Genomic DNA, 22,401 nt, shown 5'->3' on the forward strand with positions numbered 1-22,401 from the left:
TAGCAGATCCTTTCTTGGGGTGCCTGCCTCTACATGACTTTGTAGTTTTTCAACCCAGCACTCCAAATTGCGGGCAACAACTGTGGCGGCTATGGCTGGCTTCAGGCTGGTTGAAGTGGAATCCCAGGCCTTTTTTAGGAGGGAATCAGCTCTTTTATCCATCGGATCCTTCAAAACCCCCATGTCCTCAAATGCCAGATCTGTATGACGCGAAACTTGTGAGAAAGCGGCGTCTACTTTAGGTCTTTTGTTCCATAACTCGGAATCACTGTCTTCAAAAGGAAACCTCCTTTTAAGGGTCTTGGAAAAAAAAGGAGCCCGTTCAGGGTCTTTCCATTCCTTTTTGATTGTTTCCGAGAGGACCTTGTGCACCGGGAAAACCCGATGTTTGGTTTCATCCAATCCTTGATACATTTTATCATGTATGGATAACTGGACTTTTTCTTCCTGGATATCCAGGGTAGTGTAAATTGCCATAAGTAACTCCTGAACCTCTTCTAAGGACAATTTAAATTTAGAAGTTTTGCTACTATCATCTTCCTCTTGTTCCTCCTCATCTGAATCCCTGAGAGAGGCGAGAGTACTAGTTCCTTCATCTGCCGAATCCCCATCTGTTTGTCTAGACAACGGGATTTTCGGGCTAGGTGGTGGCTGCTGAGGCTCCCCCTGACTTGCGGAGCCTTGTGCAATCAGATCCTTGACCGATCCTAAAGAGCTTGCCAGTTCCTGAACTGAAGAGAATAGGTCCTTATACTGTTGTGAAGTTTCCTCTTCTACCAAATTTTTAATACAGGATCTGCACATGGGTTTTTGCCACGAATCCCTTAAAGGATTCCTGCAAGATGGGCATTTCCTTGGAGCATCCAAGTGTTTGGTTTTGCCTGCAGATTTTTCCTGCAACGAGATGACAAACCAAATTACTAACCCAGAAAAAGTTTTTTTTTTTTTTTTTTTTTGAAACACCCAGTGCTGCCACCACCAGAAACAAACAAGGGGAAAGTAAGTGCCACTACCCCTTACGGCTATACAGACCAAGAACATTAAACTTGGTCTGGTAACCACAGGCTCCCTCAGGGAGGATCACAATACCACACAAATAAGCCCAACAGAGTAAGAATAAAAGGCACCATTGTACCCCTCTTACCTGGGCCTGACCGGTGCCTGCAGCGCCTGTATCCGCTGGTGCTGTCTGTCTCTCCTCCATCGTAGAGCGCAGCGCAATAGTAGCTGGGAAAAGCCCCGTTCTTCAAATTTTCCCGGCGTCCCGCGTCATCATCGGGGGCCGGAAACTGAAGCGCCGGTCACCTGACCTGTCCCACAGACGCTGCGTTCCAGGCGCCGAGAACCACTGCGCCACGCCCTCCCAGGAAGCAGCGTCACCGTGCGCGACGCACTCGCCGGCCGGGACCCGGAGCTGGAATGCGGAACGCCACCGACCTGCAGCAGCTACTGCTCGGCCACCAGGCCCTACCGCAGCACCCGGGCACACGTCGCCACCTCCTGGGAGGCCGGATGCTCCACTGAGCCGGCGCGTCTGGGGACTCCTGAACGTCCCCTCCCCGTGGAGGGGAGCCGGGATGGTCACTGCAGAAAACAAACGAGGTGAGCCAACAACCCCTCCGCCTTGGAGAGAGCGCAGCTCCCTGGTTCCCTATGATGCTTCCACCATGGCGGAGGAAACACAATAACTGAGGCCATGGTGGAAGAGGAGGGATCTTAAAGGATCATGGGTGTTTCCTAGAAAATGGGCGGAGCTGCGCTCTCTCCAAGGTTGTCCTGAAAGGCGATAAGAGAAATGGTACAGGAGGTGGTCAGAGTATGCAGACATGTAGGGGGAGCACACAGAAGGGTCAGTCGTGCAGTGGGAGCACATCCATGTAAGGGGAGCACACAGTGGGGTAAAGTCCTGAGAGCTGTCACAGGAGGGCCCTCATACAGGACACATGGCAGGCAGGGCGGTGAGGTTGGCACACTCAGGGTGATCAGGTTCCTGTTCTTAGGGGAGTTGGGGTCCTGGTCCCCAGGGAAGATGGGGTTCCTAGGTGAGATGGAGTCCCCGTTGCCAGGGGAGATGGGGTTCCTGTCCGTAGGCATGATAGCTTCCCCAGGGGAGATGGGTCTCCATTCCATTCCTCCATCTGATAAAACGTGCATTGCTTTGTATAGAGTATAATAAAACGTGGATTGCTAGCGTTTGATAAAAGACGACGTGAAGCAGAAAGACGCTCTCGTTGATGCGCTCGCACATGCACAGTACAGTCGGTTGGAGATTTTGATCAGTTGGAACTTATGACAGAACACCCGCAGTAATCCCTCCTTCTGCACGGCGGCCTCTCATACACCACGACCCCTACCGCAGGGCAGCCTTCAATGCAACACCTGTGTCTATCCTAATTAATGTGAGCAACACCTAGTGGTAGAGCTTGCTCATCACCGCACTTCCACTAGGCATGGAATAATTGCAGCAGCCAATGACCCAATTCACACCAGTGTTCTGTCAGATTAACAAACCCGTCAGATCAGTGAACAGAAGTCACGTTCCACATGTGTTTCACCAATATCAGGTTTCCTCATCTACAGCCCTCAAAATTTACACTCGCATTTTGAGGGCTGGCGAGTGTCTGGCTGGCTGCTTGGGAGCAGGGGGGCAAGTGAGGAGAGGAGGAGCCGCGGCGAACATTACAGCTTTCAATTCAATAGCTGTGTGTTCCCCGCAGCGCGCGTCTTATACAGCCCCTCTCCTCCGGGAAACTGATACAGATCACCCGGGGGGACTCTGGCTGCAATGTGGGCGAGGGGGGGGACTCTGGCTGCAATGTGGGCGAGGGGGGGGGGGGGGACGACGGACTCTGGCTGCAATGTGGGCGGGGGGGCAAAAGTGGAACTTCCGCTTAATCCACTCCTCGCCCCCTTACATGCCACATTTGGCATGTCATTTTTTTGGGGGGGGGGGGGGGGGGGGGGCTTCAGGAGGAGTGGGAATTCCTGTCCCACTTCCTCCGAGGGGCTGCTAAGGCGAATAGTCCAATCGCCTTTCTGCAGCCCCTCCCTGTTGGCGATCGCTTGGGACACGTGACAGGTCCCAGGTGATCATCTGTCCAATTGGATGGCGCAGCGCCGCTCACGCATGCGCAGTGGGTGCCCACTCTTGGAATGAAGACACCGGGCAGAGGGGGGGGGAGAGGAGCGGTAGAGAGGCAGGCCTTCCATATTTTTGGCTAAACAAAGGTGTAAATTTATGAAACGAAAGTATTTATTAGTGTATTTATCGGCGTATACCGTGCACTTTTTGCCCTGAAACTCAAGGCAAAATCGTGGGTGCACGATATACGCCGATACCCGTGCCGACATATACCAAGCGCAGTACACTCATGTATAGTCAGGCAGGCTCGGCTCCTCTCGCAGTCACGTCCTGGACGTACAGGATGTGACCGCGAGAGGAGACGAGCCTGCCCGACTATACAGAGCTCGGTATATGCCGGCGCAGTAGTTCAAACTCAGTACGGGAAGCCGAGATCGAGCGGGGTGGACACCGCAGAAGGAAGCCGGACCCGACGAGGACACCACCGAAGCCGCAGACGGACGCCGCGCAAGACACCAAAACTGTAAGTACTAAAATCTTTTTCACAGAAATGCGGGTCCACTTTATGGGTGCGCGCTATACCCCGGAGTGCGCAATACCCCGATAAATACGGTACTTCATTTCTCTGAGGAAAATGATCTTCTCTGCAGCCGTTTTAAGAAGGTTAGAACTTGAGTTCTCAGAGCGAGAACAAAGGAGACGTTTTTCCTCTGAAAATGCCCTTGAAAAGTGCTGAAGAGGTTGAGCCGTCTTTAATCTGCCTGGCGGTATCCCCGAGCGTGACTCGGGGTGTTTTTTCATGCTGGGATCGGTATCCCCGAGTCACGCTTGGGGAAGATGTGCAGAGTGTGCAGCTGCGCCGCTTGGCTTACCTTCGCAGCATCCACAGACAGTTACTTACCTTGTCCCTGGATCCTGCGATGCAACCCCGCTGTGCGAGCGAGCGGGACCTCGCTCGATTCACAGTGTCCCCGTGTGCCGCCGATCTCCGTTCCCTGCAACGTTACGACGCACAGGGGCGGAGAATGGCGCCAAATTCAAAAAAGTAAACAAACACCTTACATACAGTATACTGTAATCTTATAGATTACAGTACTGTATGTAAAAAATACACACCCCCCCCCCTTTGTCCCTAGTGGTCTGCCCAGTGTCCTACATGTACTTTTATATAATAAAAACAGTTTTTTCTGCCTGCAAACTGTAGATTGTCCATAGCAACCAAAAGTGTCCCTTTATGTCAAAAATGGTTTTAGAGCAGCTAGAAAACAGCGATAATAAATTATAATCACTTGCAGAATTGTGCGATAGCGATTTGCGGGGAAATTCGTCATAAAAAAAATAAAAAAGTAATGACAGCGACAATTCTGCAACTGAGCAAATTTCAGTGATTTTGAGTGGATTACATTATTGAATAATTTTTATTATAATTATTTGTTATTATATTATAATTTTTTTTTTTTTTAAGTCATACCCGGGATGCCTACAAGACTCTTGTTTGGTCAGATTTAAGCGAGTTATTCCTAAAAATTACAGGCCTACAGTATAAAACGCCAAATTTCCCTGCAAAATAATTGTACCGCTTTTGGTACGTAATTCCAGACAGAATCATACCGCCAGGGAGGTTAAACTCGTGAGTTAATGTGAGATTATAGAGAGGCCGAGTTCAAGAAATGAAACTACATTTTGAACTAAATGGCCATCACGTATATGAACATGTAATTGCTATACAAAAAAAAAAAAAAAAAAATTATAATATATATATATATATATATATATATATATATATATATATATATATATATATATATATATATATATATATATATATATATATATATATATATATATATATATATATATATATATATATATATATATATATATATATATATATATATATATATATATATATATATACACACATATACACACACACACATTATATATATATATATATATATATATATATATATATATATATATATATATATATATATATATATATATATACACACACACACACACACACACACACACACACACACACACACACACACACACACATACCGTATTTATTGGGGTATAACGCGCACCCCTAAAGTTGCCCCGAATACCTGTGGGAAAAAGTTTTTTGTACTTACAGTTTTGGTGTCTTGCGCGGCAGCCTCGGGTGTCCTCTTCGTTGGGTCCGGCGTCCTCCCCGCGCCGACATATAGAGCGCGGTACACTCGTGTATTGTCGGGCAGTCTCGGCTCCTCTCGCGCTGACGTCCTGGACGTCAGCGCGAGAGTAGCCGAGCCTGCCTGACAATACACAAGTGTACTGCGCTCTGTATATGTCGGCGCAGTATTCAAACTCGGCGCGGGAAAGCTGGTATCGGTGTATACCGCGCAGCCAAGATTTTGCCCTGATTTTCAGGGCAAAAAAGTGCACAGTATACACCGATAAATATGGCACACACAAAAATTAAAAAAAAATGTTTTTTTTTTAATCTAAACTTCCCTATGCCTTTTATTTATCTTAAAGGAGTTTTCTGACCTAAAACTTTTAACCCCCGCTGTGCCCGGGCTGTAAAAATATACAAAATAAACTTTCACTTACCTGCCTACGATCCCCCGTTGTTCCGATATCGCCGTCCCGTTCTCCGGTCCCGGTCTCTTCCGCTTCCTGTGTGTCGGTGACTCATAGTGCGCTCAGCCTATCAGCGGCCGCGACATTGCTGCGGCCGCTGATAGGCTGAGCGCACTATGAGTCACCGACACACCGGAAGGGGCCCGGGACGGCGATATCGGAACAACGGGGGATTGTAGGCAGGTACGTGAAAGTTTATTTTGTATATTTTTACAGCCCGGGCACAGCGGGGGTTAAAAGTTTTAGGTCAGAGAACTCCTTTAAACATGATATGAGCATCGATTTTTAAATATTAAAATAACATAAAATAAACCATAATTTTAAAAGTTCTAAAACCCCCCCCAACCTCCCATAAAAAAAAAACTAAAAATGTATTTACAAAAGCAGCGACAAGATCTTTTCAAAATGTAAAACAATATAAAATTTCTTAAGTGATGTATGTATGTATGTATGCATGCATGTATGCATGTATGTATTGCTTACCCGTACTGATTTAATCAATAATGATATTGCATTAGGTACAATAATTAACTTATCTATAAAAAAAAAAAACATACCTTTTATTGTGAATTTTGCTGCACGCCATCGAATTGTGTCTAACACTTTTTTGGCTCCTTCAGGATATTTTCCTGCTTTTAAATAATTTAATATTTCTTTTGATTTGTAGAGCATCCATGTTATCTAGTAGCACAATGAAAATGGCAGTGAATAATGATCGTGCTCAGTAATCCAAAACGTTGTGAAAAATAGTCAGTGTGCAAGACTGCTATCAAAAAAATTAAACAATTAGCCAGCAAATTTTAAACTATATGCAACTAAAAGGGTCCAAAAAATGACATATAAACGAAAAATTATCTTTTTTTGGGGTGTGTGTGTTTGCTTGTTAATAAATAAATATATATTGAAGTGGAGTGATGAAATCATTCAAAATGGCACTCACCTGCTCTCACTGCCAGTACCGTGCCACTCCTTGGTGCTGCTCAGTCTGCCTTCCCGCTCAAGTGCAACTGCTAATATAGGTTCTGCTTGAGCTCCTCCCCCTGGACTGTAAGTTAATGTCAGCTGACCATGTTTTTCTTCTTCTGTGTGGGGGAGGGGAGGGGAGTGGGCAGTCTCCTCCATGCAGGCTTGTTCTAAGACTTTTTTTTATAATAAGTCTTGCTTATTATGCTATGCATACTAGAACTTTATGACATTGCCTTACACTTTATTTTTATTTATTTTATTTATGTTATAAACTGTTTAGCAGTAACATTGAAGATTGATTTTACAATTTAATTTAAGTTTACAATAACAATTAAATGTGTTACCTTTATGTAAAATCATGTAAAGTTATTAATCAAATAGCCTACAGAACATTTTAACCCCTTCTTCACAAGGCCTATTTATGCTATTCAGCCCTGTTCAAATTAAATTGGACAATTTGACATTGGCTTCACCAGTGACACTAAGGGCTCTTTCACACGGAGCGGACCGTTTCCGGGTCCGCTCCGTGTGTCTCCGTCGGCTCAGCGGGGATCCCCGCTCAGCTGTCGGCGGATAGGGCAGTCCCCGCACACAGTGCAGGGACCGCCCTGTCTCTGCTCCGCTGTCCCCTATGGGGAACCTGATGCAGACGGACCGTCTGTCTGTCTGCATCAGTTCCGCTCCGCCGAACGGAAGAAAAATAGGGTTTCTTCCGTTCGGAAAAGCGGATCCCGACTGACGCGGACGCTAGCGGATGCTCCATCCGCTAACGGACGCGTCCCCATAGGGATTCATTACAAGTCCGTTAACGGACTTGTAATGAACAGACAGACGGAGCGGACGTCTGAAAGGGGCCTAATTTGGTGGTCAGTGCTAATGAGATGCACTGACATTGTACTGCTAACACTCTCAAGGAAGGGGTTATCTGTGGGCAAACAAACGGTTAATTGTCTGCCTGACAGTGGTATAATATGTGTATAATGTATTGCTTATACATGTGGGTATAATGGTATCTTCTCTTTGCTTTCTAGGTAAAAGAAACATCCACATAGCAATTTGCTCATGTACCGGAGGTACTAAGGGTGTGATTCTTACTGTAGGGGGGTGTGGCTGTAGGTGTGACGTCACTGATCGTCATTCCCTATATCAGGGAACAGACGATCAGTGACATTGCCACAGAGAAGAACGGGGAAGGTGTGTTTACACTCACCTCTCCCCCGTTCTTCAGCTCCTGTGACTGATCGCGGGACACCGGGGGTGATCGGGTCAGTGGGTCACGCGGGCACGTTCACGGAGCTTCGGACCGGGTCGCGGGAGCACGCCCGCAACCCACGGCTGGGTACTAGTACAGGACGTACCTGTACGTACATGTGCCATTCTGCCGACGTATATGTGCAGGAGGCGGTCCTTCTGATTAGATTTGGGTTCGGCGTGTTTAACTACTTAACCCCCGGACCATATTGCTGCCCAAAGACCAGAGTACTTTTTGCGATTCGGGACTGCGTCGCTTTAACAGACAATTGCGCGGTCGTGCGACGTGGCTCCCAAACAAAATTGGTGTCCTTTTTTTCCCACAAATAGAGCTTTCTTTTGGTGGTATTTGATCACCTCTGCGGTTTTTATTTTTTGCGCTATAAACAAAAATAGAGCGACAATTTTGAAAAAAATGAATATTTTTTACTTTTTGCCATAATAAATATCCCCCAAAAATATATAAAAAAACATTTTTTTTTCTCAGTTTAGGCCGATACGTATTCTTCTACCTATTTTTCGTTAAAAAAAATCACAATAAGCGTTTATTGATTGGTTTGCGCAAAAGTTATAGCGTTTACAAAATAGGGGGTATTTTTATGTCATTTTTATTAATATCTTTTTTTTAATAGTAATGGCGGCGATCAGCGATTTTTTTTTCGGTACTGCGACGTTATGGCGGACACTTCGGACACTTTTGACACATTTTTGGGACCATTGGCATTTTTATAGCGATCAGTGCTATAAAAATGCATTGGATTGCTATAAAAATGCCACTGGCAGTGAAGGGGTTAACACTAGGGGGCGGGGAAGGGGTTAAGTATGTCCCTTGTGTGTTCTTACTGTGGGGGGGGGGTGGCCTCACTAGGGGAAACACTGATCTTCTGTTCATACATTGTATGAACAGAAGATCAGCGTTTCCCCCGCTAACAGGACCGGGAGCTGTGTGTTTAGACACACAGCTCCCGGTCCCCGCTCTGTAACGAGCGATCGCGTGTGCCCGGCGGCGATCGCGCCCGCCGGGCACACGCACGGGAGTCGGGGGCGAGCGGGGGGCGCGCGCGCGCCCCTAGTGGCGGCTCAGAGAGCCGACGTAGAATGACGTGGTCTCGCCCAGGAGAGCTGACCTGCCGCCGCAGAATGACGGCGGCTGGTCGGCTAGTGGTTAAGTTACCTCTTCACTGTGTCTAGGGATGATGGTGGTGCTGAGAGCAATAACAGAATGTCCAGGACTGTTGGTTGACGTTTTCAAATGCTTTATTTTCCCGGTCAAACACGACTAACATGTAACTTGAGGTAGACAGGATAGGTTGGTGAAGGAAGAGCAACTTCACAGTATCAGGCTATGGATAGTAAAGGCAATCCTGCCCTTTAGAAATGGTACTTGTATGCGTCGCCACTCCCGCCAGAGTGGGTGAAGTGCCCCTGGACAGGCCTCTCTCACAGGTCTGGCAGCCAGAGCGCCACTCAAAACTTCTGGGAGGAACAAGTCTCTGCCACCGACTTGGCTCTGATTAAATTAGGATGTTAGGTGAGACCTCTGCCACAGGCGTAGTGCTGAAATTGTGAATGGTAGAGCGAATCCTCCCAGTATGTTGCTTTGGGGTTACCGACTGACAGGTTGAATGTGACCTGTCAATGTCCGGTGACCCAGATCCCCGGTGGTTCGTTCAAGCCTTGTTGGATCACCTGCCTCCGGGTTCTCCTCAGACCGATCCCCCACCGAACAGCACCCAGCTTGGGATCTTCTCAATAGAAGTGAGGACTAGGGTGACCACATTTCCAGACTGCCATTCATGGACACCCCGCCCCGCGCCATTCTCTGGGTTGATGGGGAATTTGGCAGCGGGTTATTTGTCAGCTGAATGTGCCACTTCCCATCAGATGCAGTGCCACCCATAGCATGCCACCAGATGCAGTGCTGCTGCCACTCTGCATGAGCCACGTGCGTAGAAGGAAAAGAGTGGTGTCGCTATCTGGAGAGTGAAGATCACACCAGTCCCTGCTGCTTTCCGCTGGGTGCCGGAGAAGGAGGAGGTGCCGAGGTGGGTGGGGATAGCAGTGCTGCCCTAGGCGCAAGCCCCGCTCCCGGCCTCACCGTCTGAGAGTAAATTGTCACTGGTTGCCAGGCAGAGCCAGCTCTAGCAACCAGTTCTGGAAATGTAGTTACTAGTTAGTAAGGGGGTGACTGTGTCTATTTCATTCCGGGACACTGTATTGTCCCGGAATGAAGGTGCCCGGGACCAGGGACAGACATGTCAATTGCGGGACAGTCCCGGGCAATCTGGGACACGTGGGCACCCTAGTGAGGACCCAGTAAGTCACTGGGGCCCCTTTGCAGCATCTGTTGCTCCGGGCTATGAGAGCCCAGAGTCAGGAACTCCGCGTAGCACGCGACCCCGGCCTGGTGGGCCATAGTGGTGGGGTCCGTGATGTGCGCACACCCTGAAGGTGGGTGCCGCACCTGGAACCAGGAACCCACGAAGAACCCCGAACAACGGCCTCCGCCACAGAAATACCCCTCCCCAGCATGCCCCACGAGGGAAAACTCCTCCAATTGGCTGCTGGGAAGAAGCGGCTCCGCCTGGACCCCTCTGGCGCCACCTGCCACCCAGAGATGATACTGCATCTCTGGGGCACAGACTGACCCACAGGACAATCCAGATTTGGCGACAGCCAAATTTGTCAAATTAAAGAATGAGAGTAACATAACTCTCTCATTCTCCCACTAAATTTAATATAGCACCTGTATGAAAAGCTACACTCACACAGACAGTAAAAATCATGCTGTGTACAATCTCAGCACATGTCAAGCAATGGCACACCACAAACCCTGAATATCCGATGGGACGTACAGGTACAGTACAAAGCCTGTCAATCATTGCAGGAAAGGTGTTAATGTGACATTTGTACAGTCTGTATATTAAGACCTTGTTAAAACTACCAATATTTTTTGTTGACTTTCAACTTGTGGGTGAAGCAATGTTGCAAGTCAGGAAAAATTTTCTTTGCTTTAGGCCCCTTTCACACTGGGGCAGGAGGTGCGGTGGTGTTATAGCGCCGCTATTTTTAGCAGTGTGATACCATCGGAATTGCGGCGGTATTTGGCGGTGAGGTTTAAACCCACGCTAGCGGACAAAATAAGGTTTATACCGCCCACAATGCGCCTCTGCAGAGGCACATACCGGCGGTATTACTGCTGTTTCCCGTTGCTTTAAATGGAAAAGAGCGGTAAACACGCCTCCCCTTTCACCGCTCCAAAGATGCTGCTAGCAGGACTTTTGGAGCGGTCCCGCCAGCCCATCGCCATCGGACTTTAAAATTGAGACTGCAGGGCAGGAGTTTTACAGGCGTCATTTATGCACTATTTTTAGTGCTAACACGCCTGAAAAACTCCTCAGTGTCAAAGGGGTCTAAATGTGTGTCATCTTAAATTGATACCCTGGTTCACACTGAAGCAAACTGTCAGGCGGCTTAGCCCTCTGACAAGTCGCGCTCCAGTGCAATAGAACAGTTATAATTCGTAAGAACTTGAGTTGCTCTAATTAGAAAATTGATCATGTACCATTTGGGGCAACTTCAAAAAGACTTGCATTTACTTTGATTACAGAACTCGTTTGCAATGCCGCGGCTTCAAAATCTTAGGCCCCGTACACACCAGAGGATATCCGCTGGAAACGATCCGCCGGATAAATTTCCATTTCCAGCGGATAAATCCTCTGGCGGATTTGGATCTGATGGCTGTACTCACCATCAGATCGAAATCCGTGCGGAATCCATCCGCGGTGATGTGTCGCGCCGTCGCCGCGCCGATTACGCAGCGACGTGCGCGACGCTGGAAGGTAAAGACTTCCACGCATGCGTCGAATCATTACGACGCATGCGAGGGAGGGGAGCGGACGGATTGATCCGGTGAGTCTGTACAGACCACCGGATCAATCCGCTGGACAGGATTCAAGCGGATAGATTTTTTAGCATGCTAAGAAATTTTTAGCCGCTTGAAATCCGTTGGCTGGATTTTTATCCGCCGATAAATGTCCGCTAGGCCGTACACACGACCGGATCTATCCGCTGGAACTGATCTGCGGATAAATCCCAGCGGATAGATCCGGTCGTGTGTACAAGGTCGTGTGTACAAGGCCTTAGTACTCTGAAGCCGCCCCAGGTGTACGTTTTAATAAACCGTGATAAGCCGAGATCATAATGATCACCGCTTATCTCAGAGCATTGACAGTTTATTAAAGGGGTGGTTCACCCTAAAAACTACTTTTTCTTATTCCACTGCCCCCCCCACATTACAATCCGGGTATGGGCTGCGGGATTGGGCGTTCCTTCTTGATTGACAGTCTTCCGACGGTCGCATCCATCGCTTCACGATTTTCCGAAAGAAGCCGAACGTCGGTGCGCAGGCGCAGTATAGAGCCGCACCGACGTTCGGCTTCTTTCGTCTACTAGTGACGCGATGGATGCGACCGTCGGAAGCCTCTCGGAAGACTATCAATCAAGAAGGAACGCCCGCTCCCCGAAGACCCATACCCGGAAGCGACGGAGAAGATGCATCTCGTAAACGGTAAGTACGGATCATATTTTAAAACAAATAGCCGATTCCCCTAGACAAAACGAGCATCCAGCTATGGGGAAAAGAGAAAAAAAAACACAAATGGGTGAACTCCCGCTTTAATAAACTGAGATCTGAACATCTCACAGCCCTTGCACTGAAAAATCTCCCTTCCAGATTCACCAGCTCAGAGGTGGAGAATATGGGAGAGAAGATGGTGTGATAAAAGGAATATGGCTTATTTTTTCCTAATATCATCACTGGTGGGTTATAAATGAATATTAAAAAGATAACATACACATTTATATATATATATATATTTATATACACACACACATATATACACAAACACATATATATATATTCACGTGTTTGTGTGTGTGTATATATACATATGTACTGTATATATATATATATGTACACATATATCTAAATACTGTGGTGTATGTGTGTGTGTGTCTATATATATATATATATATATATATATATATATATAATCAGCCCTAAAAAAATCCACTTGCATTTTGCGAGTGGATTTTGAGGTCTGGCGAGGAAGGGCTGGCTGGGAGCCGGGGGGCGAGCACCGCCGGCAGCCTGTGTGGAATGGAGTCCTTCTCCCAGTGACCGTGGAGGGGGAAGAGAAAGAGAGCCGCCCGGGTGTTTAGAGCGCAGCACGGGGAACACAGGATAATAGTTTTCTTTTTAATTGCTGTGTTCCCCGCCGCTCGCTATCAGATCCAGCCCCACCTCCTGGTCCCGGAACTTTGATAGACAGATCACCCGTCCAATCCTTACATCCGGTGTCCCCAGCCCCTGACGGGTGATCTGTCAATCAAAGTTCCCTGGCCAGGGGGCAGGGCTGAATATGACGTTGAGTGGCGGGAAGACGGCAAATAAAATGAAAACTGTTATCCTGTCTTCCCCGCGCTGCGCTCTGATCACCTGGGCGGCTCTTCTGTTCCTCTCCTCCCCTGCACACAGTAACCAGGTAGGCTGCATAGAGGACACAGGCTGCATTTGGTAAAAACGGGCAGCATGGTGGACACGGGGCAGCATGGTGGACACGGGCAGCATGGTGGACACGGGCAGCATGGTGGACACGGGCTGCATGGTGGACACGGGCTGCATTTGGTAAACACAGGCTGCATGGTGGACAAGGGCTGCATTTGGTTGACATGGGCTGCATTGGTGGGCACAGATACAGTTGTTGTTAATATTTCTGCATAAAACCTTTAAGTGTCATTTCATGAGATTTATGAGGGCGTGTTTAGGGGCGGGGCGGGCTGGGTGGGGCAACTGGTGGCAAGTAACCCTTGAGGCCTGGCTAGTAGCTCAGGACTTGAAATGTTGAGCCCTGCTCATCTGACAGAACACCTGCAGTCAGAGGGCGGTGTCCTGTCAGAATACTGGTGTTTTGTCAGAAATAGTAACGGAAGTGGCGTTTTCTCGCCACTATCTTGCTACACCCCACACTCCTCCATAGTAAGGATACAGTGAGAAGGCGGCAAGCGGACATCTTGTTGCACCCATCGAAGTCTTGCATTTCACACTGATTTTTAACAGAAAACTAAGCTTATAAGGTGAAACACAGGATTTAGATATTTTAACAGCAGCAGCAAGCCTGCTGATCTCACAGGTTTGTTAATGTGACAGAACACTTCTGCTTTTATAATTCAACATGTAAACAGTCTGATGGGTTTCCAAATAGTGTATTTCACAATATGCTCCATTTTCTGTTTTCTTTTCTGTTAAAAATAAATGTGAAATGTAAAACTTTGGTGGGTGTAACAAGATGTCCGCTTGCCCCCTTCTAGGTGTATCCTCACTGTGGAGGAGTGCGGGGTGTAGCATACTTGCCAATAGTTCCGATTTTCCCGGGACAATGTCGATTTTGGTATCCCGGGAAATCAGGCTTCAAAAATATGACCGCCGCAAGATCTTTCCGGTTTCCCCCTAGCTCTCAGCTCAGATCCGAACTCTGCCCCTCTGGCCCTCTGCATTGCAGCTCCTCCTACTCTCCCTCGCAATGTTATTCGGCCGTCTACCACCCCCGCCCCTGTCCACGCTCCCTGTTTTTATGGCGTTGTACTGAGACCATAAAAAACTTGGGCGCGCACCGGGGCAGGGTGGTAGACGGCCTATTAACATTGCGAGGGAGAGTGGGAGGAGCTGAAGTGCAGTAGGCTGGAGGGGCGGAGTTCCGATACCAGCCAAGAGCCTGGGGAAACAGGTTTTCTGGGGGAAACCATCGGTCTGAGAGAGGCATAGCCAAGGGACTCCGCTGCCTGGGGACACCGGATGTAAGGAAGCACTCCGATGGGGACACCTCATGTAAGGAAGCACTCCGCTGGGGACACCTGATGGAAGGAGAGGCCCGGAAAGTTGTTGTATGCGCTTGCCCCGCCTCCATCTTCTCATTGGATCTCTGCGCACTGCCACTCCTCCCCCCACTCCATAGATCAGCACCGAATATCCCAACCCCTCCCATAACTTCAGATTAACCAGCGATTGGCTCCGCCCCACACCGCTAACCACGCCCCTGTTTCTGTTTTACCCTCTCGGACAGCGCTCGTGTTCCCCTGCCCTGCTTCCACCCTCTCATTGGCTCTCGGTGCAGTGTGGCTCCTCCCTCTAGTCATGTGTCTGTCACTTTTCCCCCAGTTATCTCTGTGTATAGAGCTGTGTTTGTTATTGATTGGAGGGCAGAGGAGACATGGAGAGTATAATGTTACACCCCTTATAGCAAGAAAGTGACATAAAGAAGTAAAAATAAAATCAAAAATGTATCACAAAAATTCCCCCGCCCCCCCAAAAAAAAAAATGTGTATTAACCACTTGCCGACCAGCCGCCGTCATTATACGGCGGCATTTCGGCACATCTGCGTGAATCAGGGTAGGTGTACGTCGAGTGCTTTAAGAGCGATAGGAGGCTAAGCGTGACACTGGACTCGATGCACATGGCCATGCAGGGCCAGATTAAGAGCATCATGGGCCTGGGGCTGAGGATTTCGGTGGGCCTTTTTATCGAAATAAATAAAATGAAGTTACTAACTATTTTTTGTTAAAACATATTAAATATTTTAATTACCATTAAAGTGCCAAAACAGAAACATATTGAAAATATGTATTTTTTGTAAACAATAGAAAACTTCTTAATTAAATAAAACGATTATAAATAGAACATTCACAACAACAACGGGTAAAATATGTATTGAACACGTCACCATTTTTATTATCACCTGATGCCCTACAAAAAGATGTCTCATTACCAAGGTGTCACACAAGAAACATCTCATGATGGTTAAAAGCAAAGAGCTCTCTCAAGACCTTCACAACTTTATTGTTGCAAAACATACAGATGCCATTGGTTACAGGATTTCTAAACTTCTGTATGTTTCAGTGAGCACTGATGGGGCCATAATTCGGAAGTGGAAAGAACATAATTTCACCATAAACAGGCCATGACCAGGTGCTCCTCGCAAGATTTTTGACAGAGGAGTGAAAAGAATGATCAGAAGAGTTGTCCAAAAGCCAAGGATCACTTGTGGAGAGCTTCAGAAAGACCTGGAATTAGCAGGTACAATTGTTTCAAAGAAATGCACTCCTCGCCATGGCCTGTACGCACGCTCACTATGCAACACTCCATTGCTGAAGAAATAACATGTTGAAGCTCAGTTAATGTTTGCTCCACAACATTAAGACAAGCCTGTGAAATACAGGGAGAATATAGTCTGGTCAGAGGCGACCAAAATGGAATTCTTTGGATGCCATAATACACACCATGTTTGGGGGTCACAAACCAAAAACACCCCCATACCAACAGTGAGGTTTGGAGGTGGGTACATCATGGTGTGGGGCTGTTTTTCAGCATACAGTACTGGCAAAATCTGCTGCCATCTACCAGGATGATGAAGATGAAACGAGGGAGGACATTTTAGCAAGACAATGATCCCAAACACAAAGCCAAGGAAACTCTCAATTGGTTTCAAAGAAAGAAAATAAAGCGTCTAGAATGGCCCAGCCAATCACCTGACTTGAATCCAATAGAAAATCTATGGAAAGAACTAAAGATCAGAGTTCATAGAAGAGGCCCATGGTGTTAGATATTCTCTAACACCTGGAACCTTCAAAATTTGAAGACAAGATTGAAGATCTGAGCAATGCATGCGACTAATTTCTCCATACAGGTGGCATCTTGAAGCTGTCATTACCAACAAAGGATTTTGGTATTAAATACATTTCAGTTAGCATGTTCAATACTTTTTCCCTGTGTCCTTCCATTTTATTACACAGAACTTAATTTCTGAACGTATTTGTTTTGGTTTGTTTGTATTTATGGATCGTTACTGACGTGGTGCAAAAATAAACTTATTTTACCCTTTGTATAAGCCCTGCACAGGGCACATGGTTGCCATAAACACATTTTTTGACACATCACCTATAATTAATGATGGACCATCAGTGCCAGTCTACACAGTAACCCACCACATTAGTACCAGTTTCTGCAATTATATCCACCCAGCATCTGTGCCAGTTTAGGAAATACTAACCCCCATCCTAAATGGCAATTTCCATAATAACAACCAAAAGCATTCGTATCAGTAGCAGCAATAATAACCCCCGGCATGACATCAGTGGCAGTTTACACAATAACAACCCACATCATTGGTGTCAGTAACAGCAATAATAACCCCTAGCATCATAGATTAACATTTCCTCATATCCAATTATTTCCAGTAACCTAAGTGGAGAAGATTCTCTACTTGCTGTCACTAGATTCAGTGGATAGGGGAAATGCTGCAGTGAGAAGTGGGAACATGTTCCCAAAGGTGAACTTATCCTTTAACTACTTTCCTATGGGCACTGTCACCCCCTTCCTGCCCAGGCCAATTTTCCCCCTTCAGTGCTGTCAGTGTTTTTTTTTTACACGAATAGAGCTTTCTTTTGGTGGTATTTAAACACCACTGTTTTTTTTTTTTGCTAAACATGAAAAAAAGACAGACATTTAAAAAAAATATGTTTTTCTTAGATTGTTGCCAGAAGTATTTATCTTCTTCGCTGATTGGCACTAACGATGCAACACTGATTAGCGGCACTGATGGGGCAGCACTGATAGGCACCACTGATGGGCACTGATAAGGCGGCGCTGATGAGGCAGCACTGATGGACACCGATGAGGCAGCACTGATGGGCTCTGATGAGCTACACTGATAGGCAGCACTGATGGGCAATGATAGGTGGCACTGGCACTGATGAGTTGCTCTAATTGGAACTGATGAGCTGCACCAATGGGCAGCACTGATGGGATCTGATAGGCGGCACTGACAGGCAGCACGTATAAGCACTGATGAGGCAGCACTATTATGCGGAACTGATGGCCTGCACTGATGGGCACTGATTGGTGGCACTGGCTAGTCGAACTTATGGTCACTGATAGGTGGCACTGGCATTGATTGGATGGCACTTGATGAGATGCACTGATAGGTGGCACTGACTAGCTGCACTTATGGGCACTGATAGGTGGCACTGATGAGCTGCACTGATAGGTGGCACTGGCATTGATTGGATGGCACTTATAGGTGGCACTGGCATTGATTGGAAGGCACTTATAGGTGGCACTGGCATTGATTGGATGGCACTGGCATTGATTGCATGGCACTCATAGGTGGCACTAATGGGCTCAAAAAATATTCCTCCAAGGGGAGAAAAAACACTGCGCTAACAACAAAGGAACAAATTATGAAGAGGACCACACCTGAGTGTGGAAAAAGCTGGCAGTACCAATAACCTAAGATACCCAAGGTAAAGAAAGACAATATAAAAACCAAGGTACAGCGCTGTGCATATGAGTATAAAAAAATAATAAATGAAATTAATTATAAAACATAAATGTGACATGAATGAATCATGTTAGTGGAAAAATAAAAAATTATTGAGTGAAAAAAAGTCCATAAAATGTGAACCACAAATTAATAAAGGTAAAGTTCATAAACAGTGATCTGTGTCAGATAAGAGTCGTATGAATGGAATTCCTCCACCGAAAGATCACCAATCGTGTAATGTAGTCTGCTTACCACATATATATGACCACCGTTACAGCGGTCATATCAGGCGCAGGGATATTATATATATAGAGTCTTCCCGGGCAGACTATCTCCAGACAGGATGTATTGAGGGGACCGACCCAAATAAAATTCGCTCCAAGAAGTATATAGCTGAGTTCAAGCTCCCATGGAATGACAAATAGAAGAAATCCTTTTAATTTTCACAACTAGTGCTCCTCTTTAAATAGTAGAGAAATACGCAGACCGCCACTGCTGACCCCCTGATAGTACTAATTGCTTTGCCATCTAGACTTCTGGATGCACCAACATAGGAGGAGGAGGGGTCACTTCCCAGCGTGGAGGCTCCGATAATCCGCACAGTCCCCGGACACTGACCCCAGGAGCTCACACTCCACAACGATCTCCTCTCTGCCTTTGCTCCTGCTGCTACTATTTAAAGAGGAGCACTAGTTGTGAAAATTAAAAGGATTTCTTCTATTTGTCATTCCATGGGAGTTTGAACTCAGCTATATACTTCTTGGAGCGAATTTTATTTGGGTCGGTCCCCTCAATACATCCTGTCTGGAGATAGTCTGCCCGGGAAGACTCTATATATATAATATCCCTGCGCCTGATATGACCGCTGTAACGGTGGTCATATATATGTGGTAAGCAGACTACATTACACGATTGGTGATCTTTCGGTGGAGGAATTCCATTCATACGACTCTTATCTGACACAGATCACTGTTTATGAACTTTACCTTTATTAATTTGTGGTTCACATTTTATGGACTTTTTTTCACTCAATAATTTTTTATTTTTCCACTCACATGATTCATTCATGTCACATTTATGTTTTATTATTAATTTAATTTATTAATTTGTTATACTCATATGCACAGCGCTGTGCATATGAGTATACAAAAATAATAAATTAAATTAATAATAAAACATAAATGTGACATGAATACAGTACCTTGGTTTTTATATTGGCACTAATGGGCTGCCTCCCTGCACTGATATAGCCCCCCCCCCCCAAAAAAACTGCTACACGCTTCTGCACAATTATACCTTGTATGACAGCTGTTACAGCACTTCCCCAGCGCAGCGGGCCAGCGCTCAGTCATGACTTACTTACTTTAATTAGTCCCTCACCTGGCTGAGGGCTCTGACAGCACCGCGGCACACACTCCTCTCGCAAGGCCTCATAGGACGCCGGGGACGGCCTCTGGATGACGTCACGCCGCCGTAACGTCAGTGTCTGTGTTTAGTACTCAAGGGGAGGAGCACGCTCAGCCTCGGTGCACAGGCACCGCCCACGCCGCAGGAGGCTGTATCGTTGTATGATAGCTGCGGCTCGCGGCTCTGCTGTGTATGATAGCCGCGGCCCGCGACTCGCGGCCCATGATTAAATGAGCTCGAGGCCGGGCCTATGAATAATGCAGCTGCTTGCTGCTAGGACAATGTGGATCGATCATTTATTATATAGCGGCCGTCGGCCGGACACTGAGAGACATTCGGGCCTACATTGTGATGGGGGCCTGGAGCTGCAGCTCCATCAGCCCCATTGTTAATCCGGCCCTGTGGCCATGGACCGCGTTGCCCGCCGGCCACCCGCAATCACTCCACAGAGAGCCAGAACAGGAACCTGTCAATGTAAACAGTCTGTCAATGTTCTGACAGGGGTATGGAGAGAGAGAGATCTGCTGTTCCTAGTGATCAGGATCAGCGATCTCTCTCCTCCAGTCAGTCCCCTCCCCCTATAGTTGGAACACACACTGAGGGAACACAGTTAACCCCTTGATCGCCTCCTAGTGTTAACCCCTTCCGAACCAAAGACAAATTATTTATACATTGATCAGTGGCTATTTTTAGCTCTGATCGCTGTATAAATGTCAATGGTCCCAAAAAAGTACCGCTAAAAATAGCGGCCATAAATCTATCAGCTATTTTATAGACACTATAACTTTTGAGCAAACCAATCAATATACGCTTATTGCATTTTTTTTTTTTACCAAAAATATGTAGAGGAATACATATTGGACTAAACTGATGAAGAAATTTGTTTTTGTTGTTTTACATTTTTTGGAAATTTATTATAGCAAAAAGTTAACTTTTTTTATTTATTTTTCAAAATTGCCGCTCTTTTTTTTTGTTTATAGCGCAAAAACATAAAAACCGCAGAGGTGATCAAATGTGGGCCAGATTCACATAGAATCAGGTACGCATAGATATGGCTAAGATCCGACAGTGTTACACTGTGTTACACTGTCGGATCTTATTTTCAATTTAAAAATGGCGCCGGGGGCGTTCCCGCTGATTTACGTTGAATAATATGTAAATCAGCGAGATACGCTAATTCACGAACGTACGCGGACCCGACGCAGTCTTCTTACAACGTTTCCGTAGCGGCTTTCCCGGCGTACACTTACCCCTGCTTCTATGAGGCGCAGCCAATGGTAAGTATAGCTGTCGTTCCCGCGTCGAGTTTGAATTTTCTTACGTCGTTTGCGTACGACGATTCACAAACACGCGCGTCGCAAGTCACGCTCACGACGAAACCACTGACGTCCTAGCGACGTCAGTGGGAGCAATGCACGCTGGGAAATTCCCCGGACGGCGCATGCGCATTTAAATCGGCGCGGGAACGCGCCTGATTTAAAAAGTACACTCCCCCTAGCCGCGGAATTTGAATTCCGCCGGGGGTTTTACGATCCGCCGCCGCAAGTTTGGAGGTAAGTGGTTTGTGAATTACCCACTTGCCTCTCAAACTTGCGGGAGCGGATCTTAAATCACGTAGATCGAGCGGATCTATAGATCCGCTGATCTACGTGAATCTGGCCCTTTGTGTTATCATTCATATTCTCTGAAAAATGGGCAAGAAATCAGATTTAGTGACCCCTCTGTGTAATAATGCAAAAAAAAAAAAACACAAATTTATTTTAGTTACAGTATTACCTTAACTTTATTAAAAGTATATATACAGTATATAAAATATAAAAACACATAAAAAGGGGGATTCTTAGTTCACATATAGGGCAGTACATGTTCAAGCCGGCCAACTGCGCCAAAGTGATCCCCATCTGACCAGTCCCTGCTCTATCTTGCATATTGCAACCTAATATTTGGTAAAATGGCGTACTGTTAGGAGCGTGGACATACACTGCCAATATGGGGCACACAGGAACATCTGGAGATGAAATGAGCTCCAGACCAAAATCCAGCAATGCATGTTTTTTAGGAGCACACCTCTCTGCGTGCACAGATGGATACTGGTTCTATCCACCCTCCTAGACTTTGTGTGTATGTCTATATATATATATATATATATATATATATATATATATATATATATATATACACATACTGTGGCCCAGATTCACGAAGGAGAGCGCATCTTTGTGCGGGCGTAACGTATCATATTTACGTTACGCCTCTGCAACTTTGACAGGCAAGTGCAGTATTCACAAAGCAAAAATGCGGCGGCGTAGCGTAAATAGGCCGGCGTAAGCCCGCCTAATTCAAATGTGGAAGATGTGGGCGTGTGTTATGTAAATTTATTGTGACCCCACGTAGATGACGTTTTTTACGAACGGCGCATGCGCCGTCCGTGAAAGTATCCCAGTGCGCATGCTCCAAATTAACCCGCAAAAAGCCAATGCTTTCGACGTGAACGTAAATGACGCCCAGCCCTATTCGCGAACGACTTACGCAAACGACGTAAAACGTTAAAAATTCCACGCTGTTCCGACGTCTATACCTAACATTGGTATGCCTCATCTACGCCTCATAGAGCAGGCGTAACTTTACGCCGGAAAAAGCCTTACGTAAACTGCGTATCTGTACTGCGACGGCCGGGCGTACAT

General features: G+C 46.5%; 1 protein-coding gene across 1 annotated transcript in view; it reads right to left on the reverse strand.

Moving 5' to 3' along the window:
* LOC120928367 (fibronectin type III domain-containing protein 11-like) overlaps window positions 1-6,727 on the reverse strand; it is a 60,943-nt gene extending 54,216 nt beyond the window's left edge. The window contains exons 1-2 of the mRNA XM_040339464.1: window positions 6,654-6,727; window positions 6,271-6,394 (exon numbers count right to left, since the gene is read on the reverse strand). Coding sequence (XP_040195398.1) covers window positions 6,271-6,299 — 29 coding nt within the window. The 5' untranslated portion in view covers window positions 6,300-6,394; window positions 6,654-6,727. The remainder of the gene's footprint in view (window positions 1-6,270; window positions 6,395-6,653) is intronic.
* Window positions 6,728-22,401: the final 15,674 nt, after the last annotated feature.

This window comes from Rana temporaria, chromosome 2 (assembly GCF_905171775.1).
Source record: "Rana temporaria chromosome 2, aRanTem1.1, whole genome shotgun sequence".
NCBI classification, from domain to species: domain Eukaryota; kingdom Metazoa; phylum Chordata; class Amphibia; order Anura; family Ranidae; genus Rana; species Rana temporaria.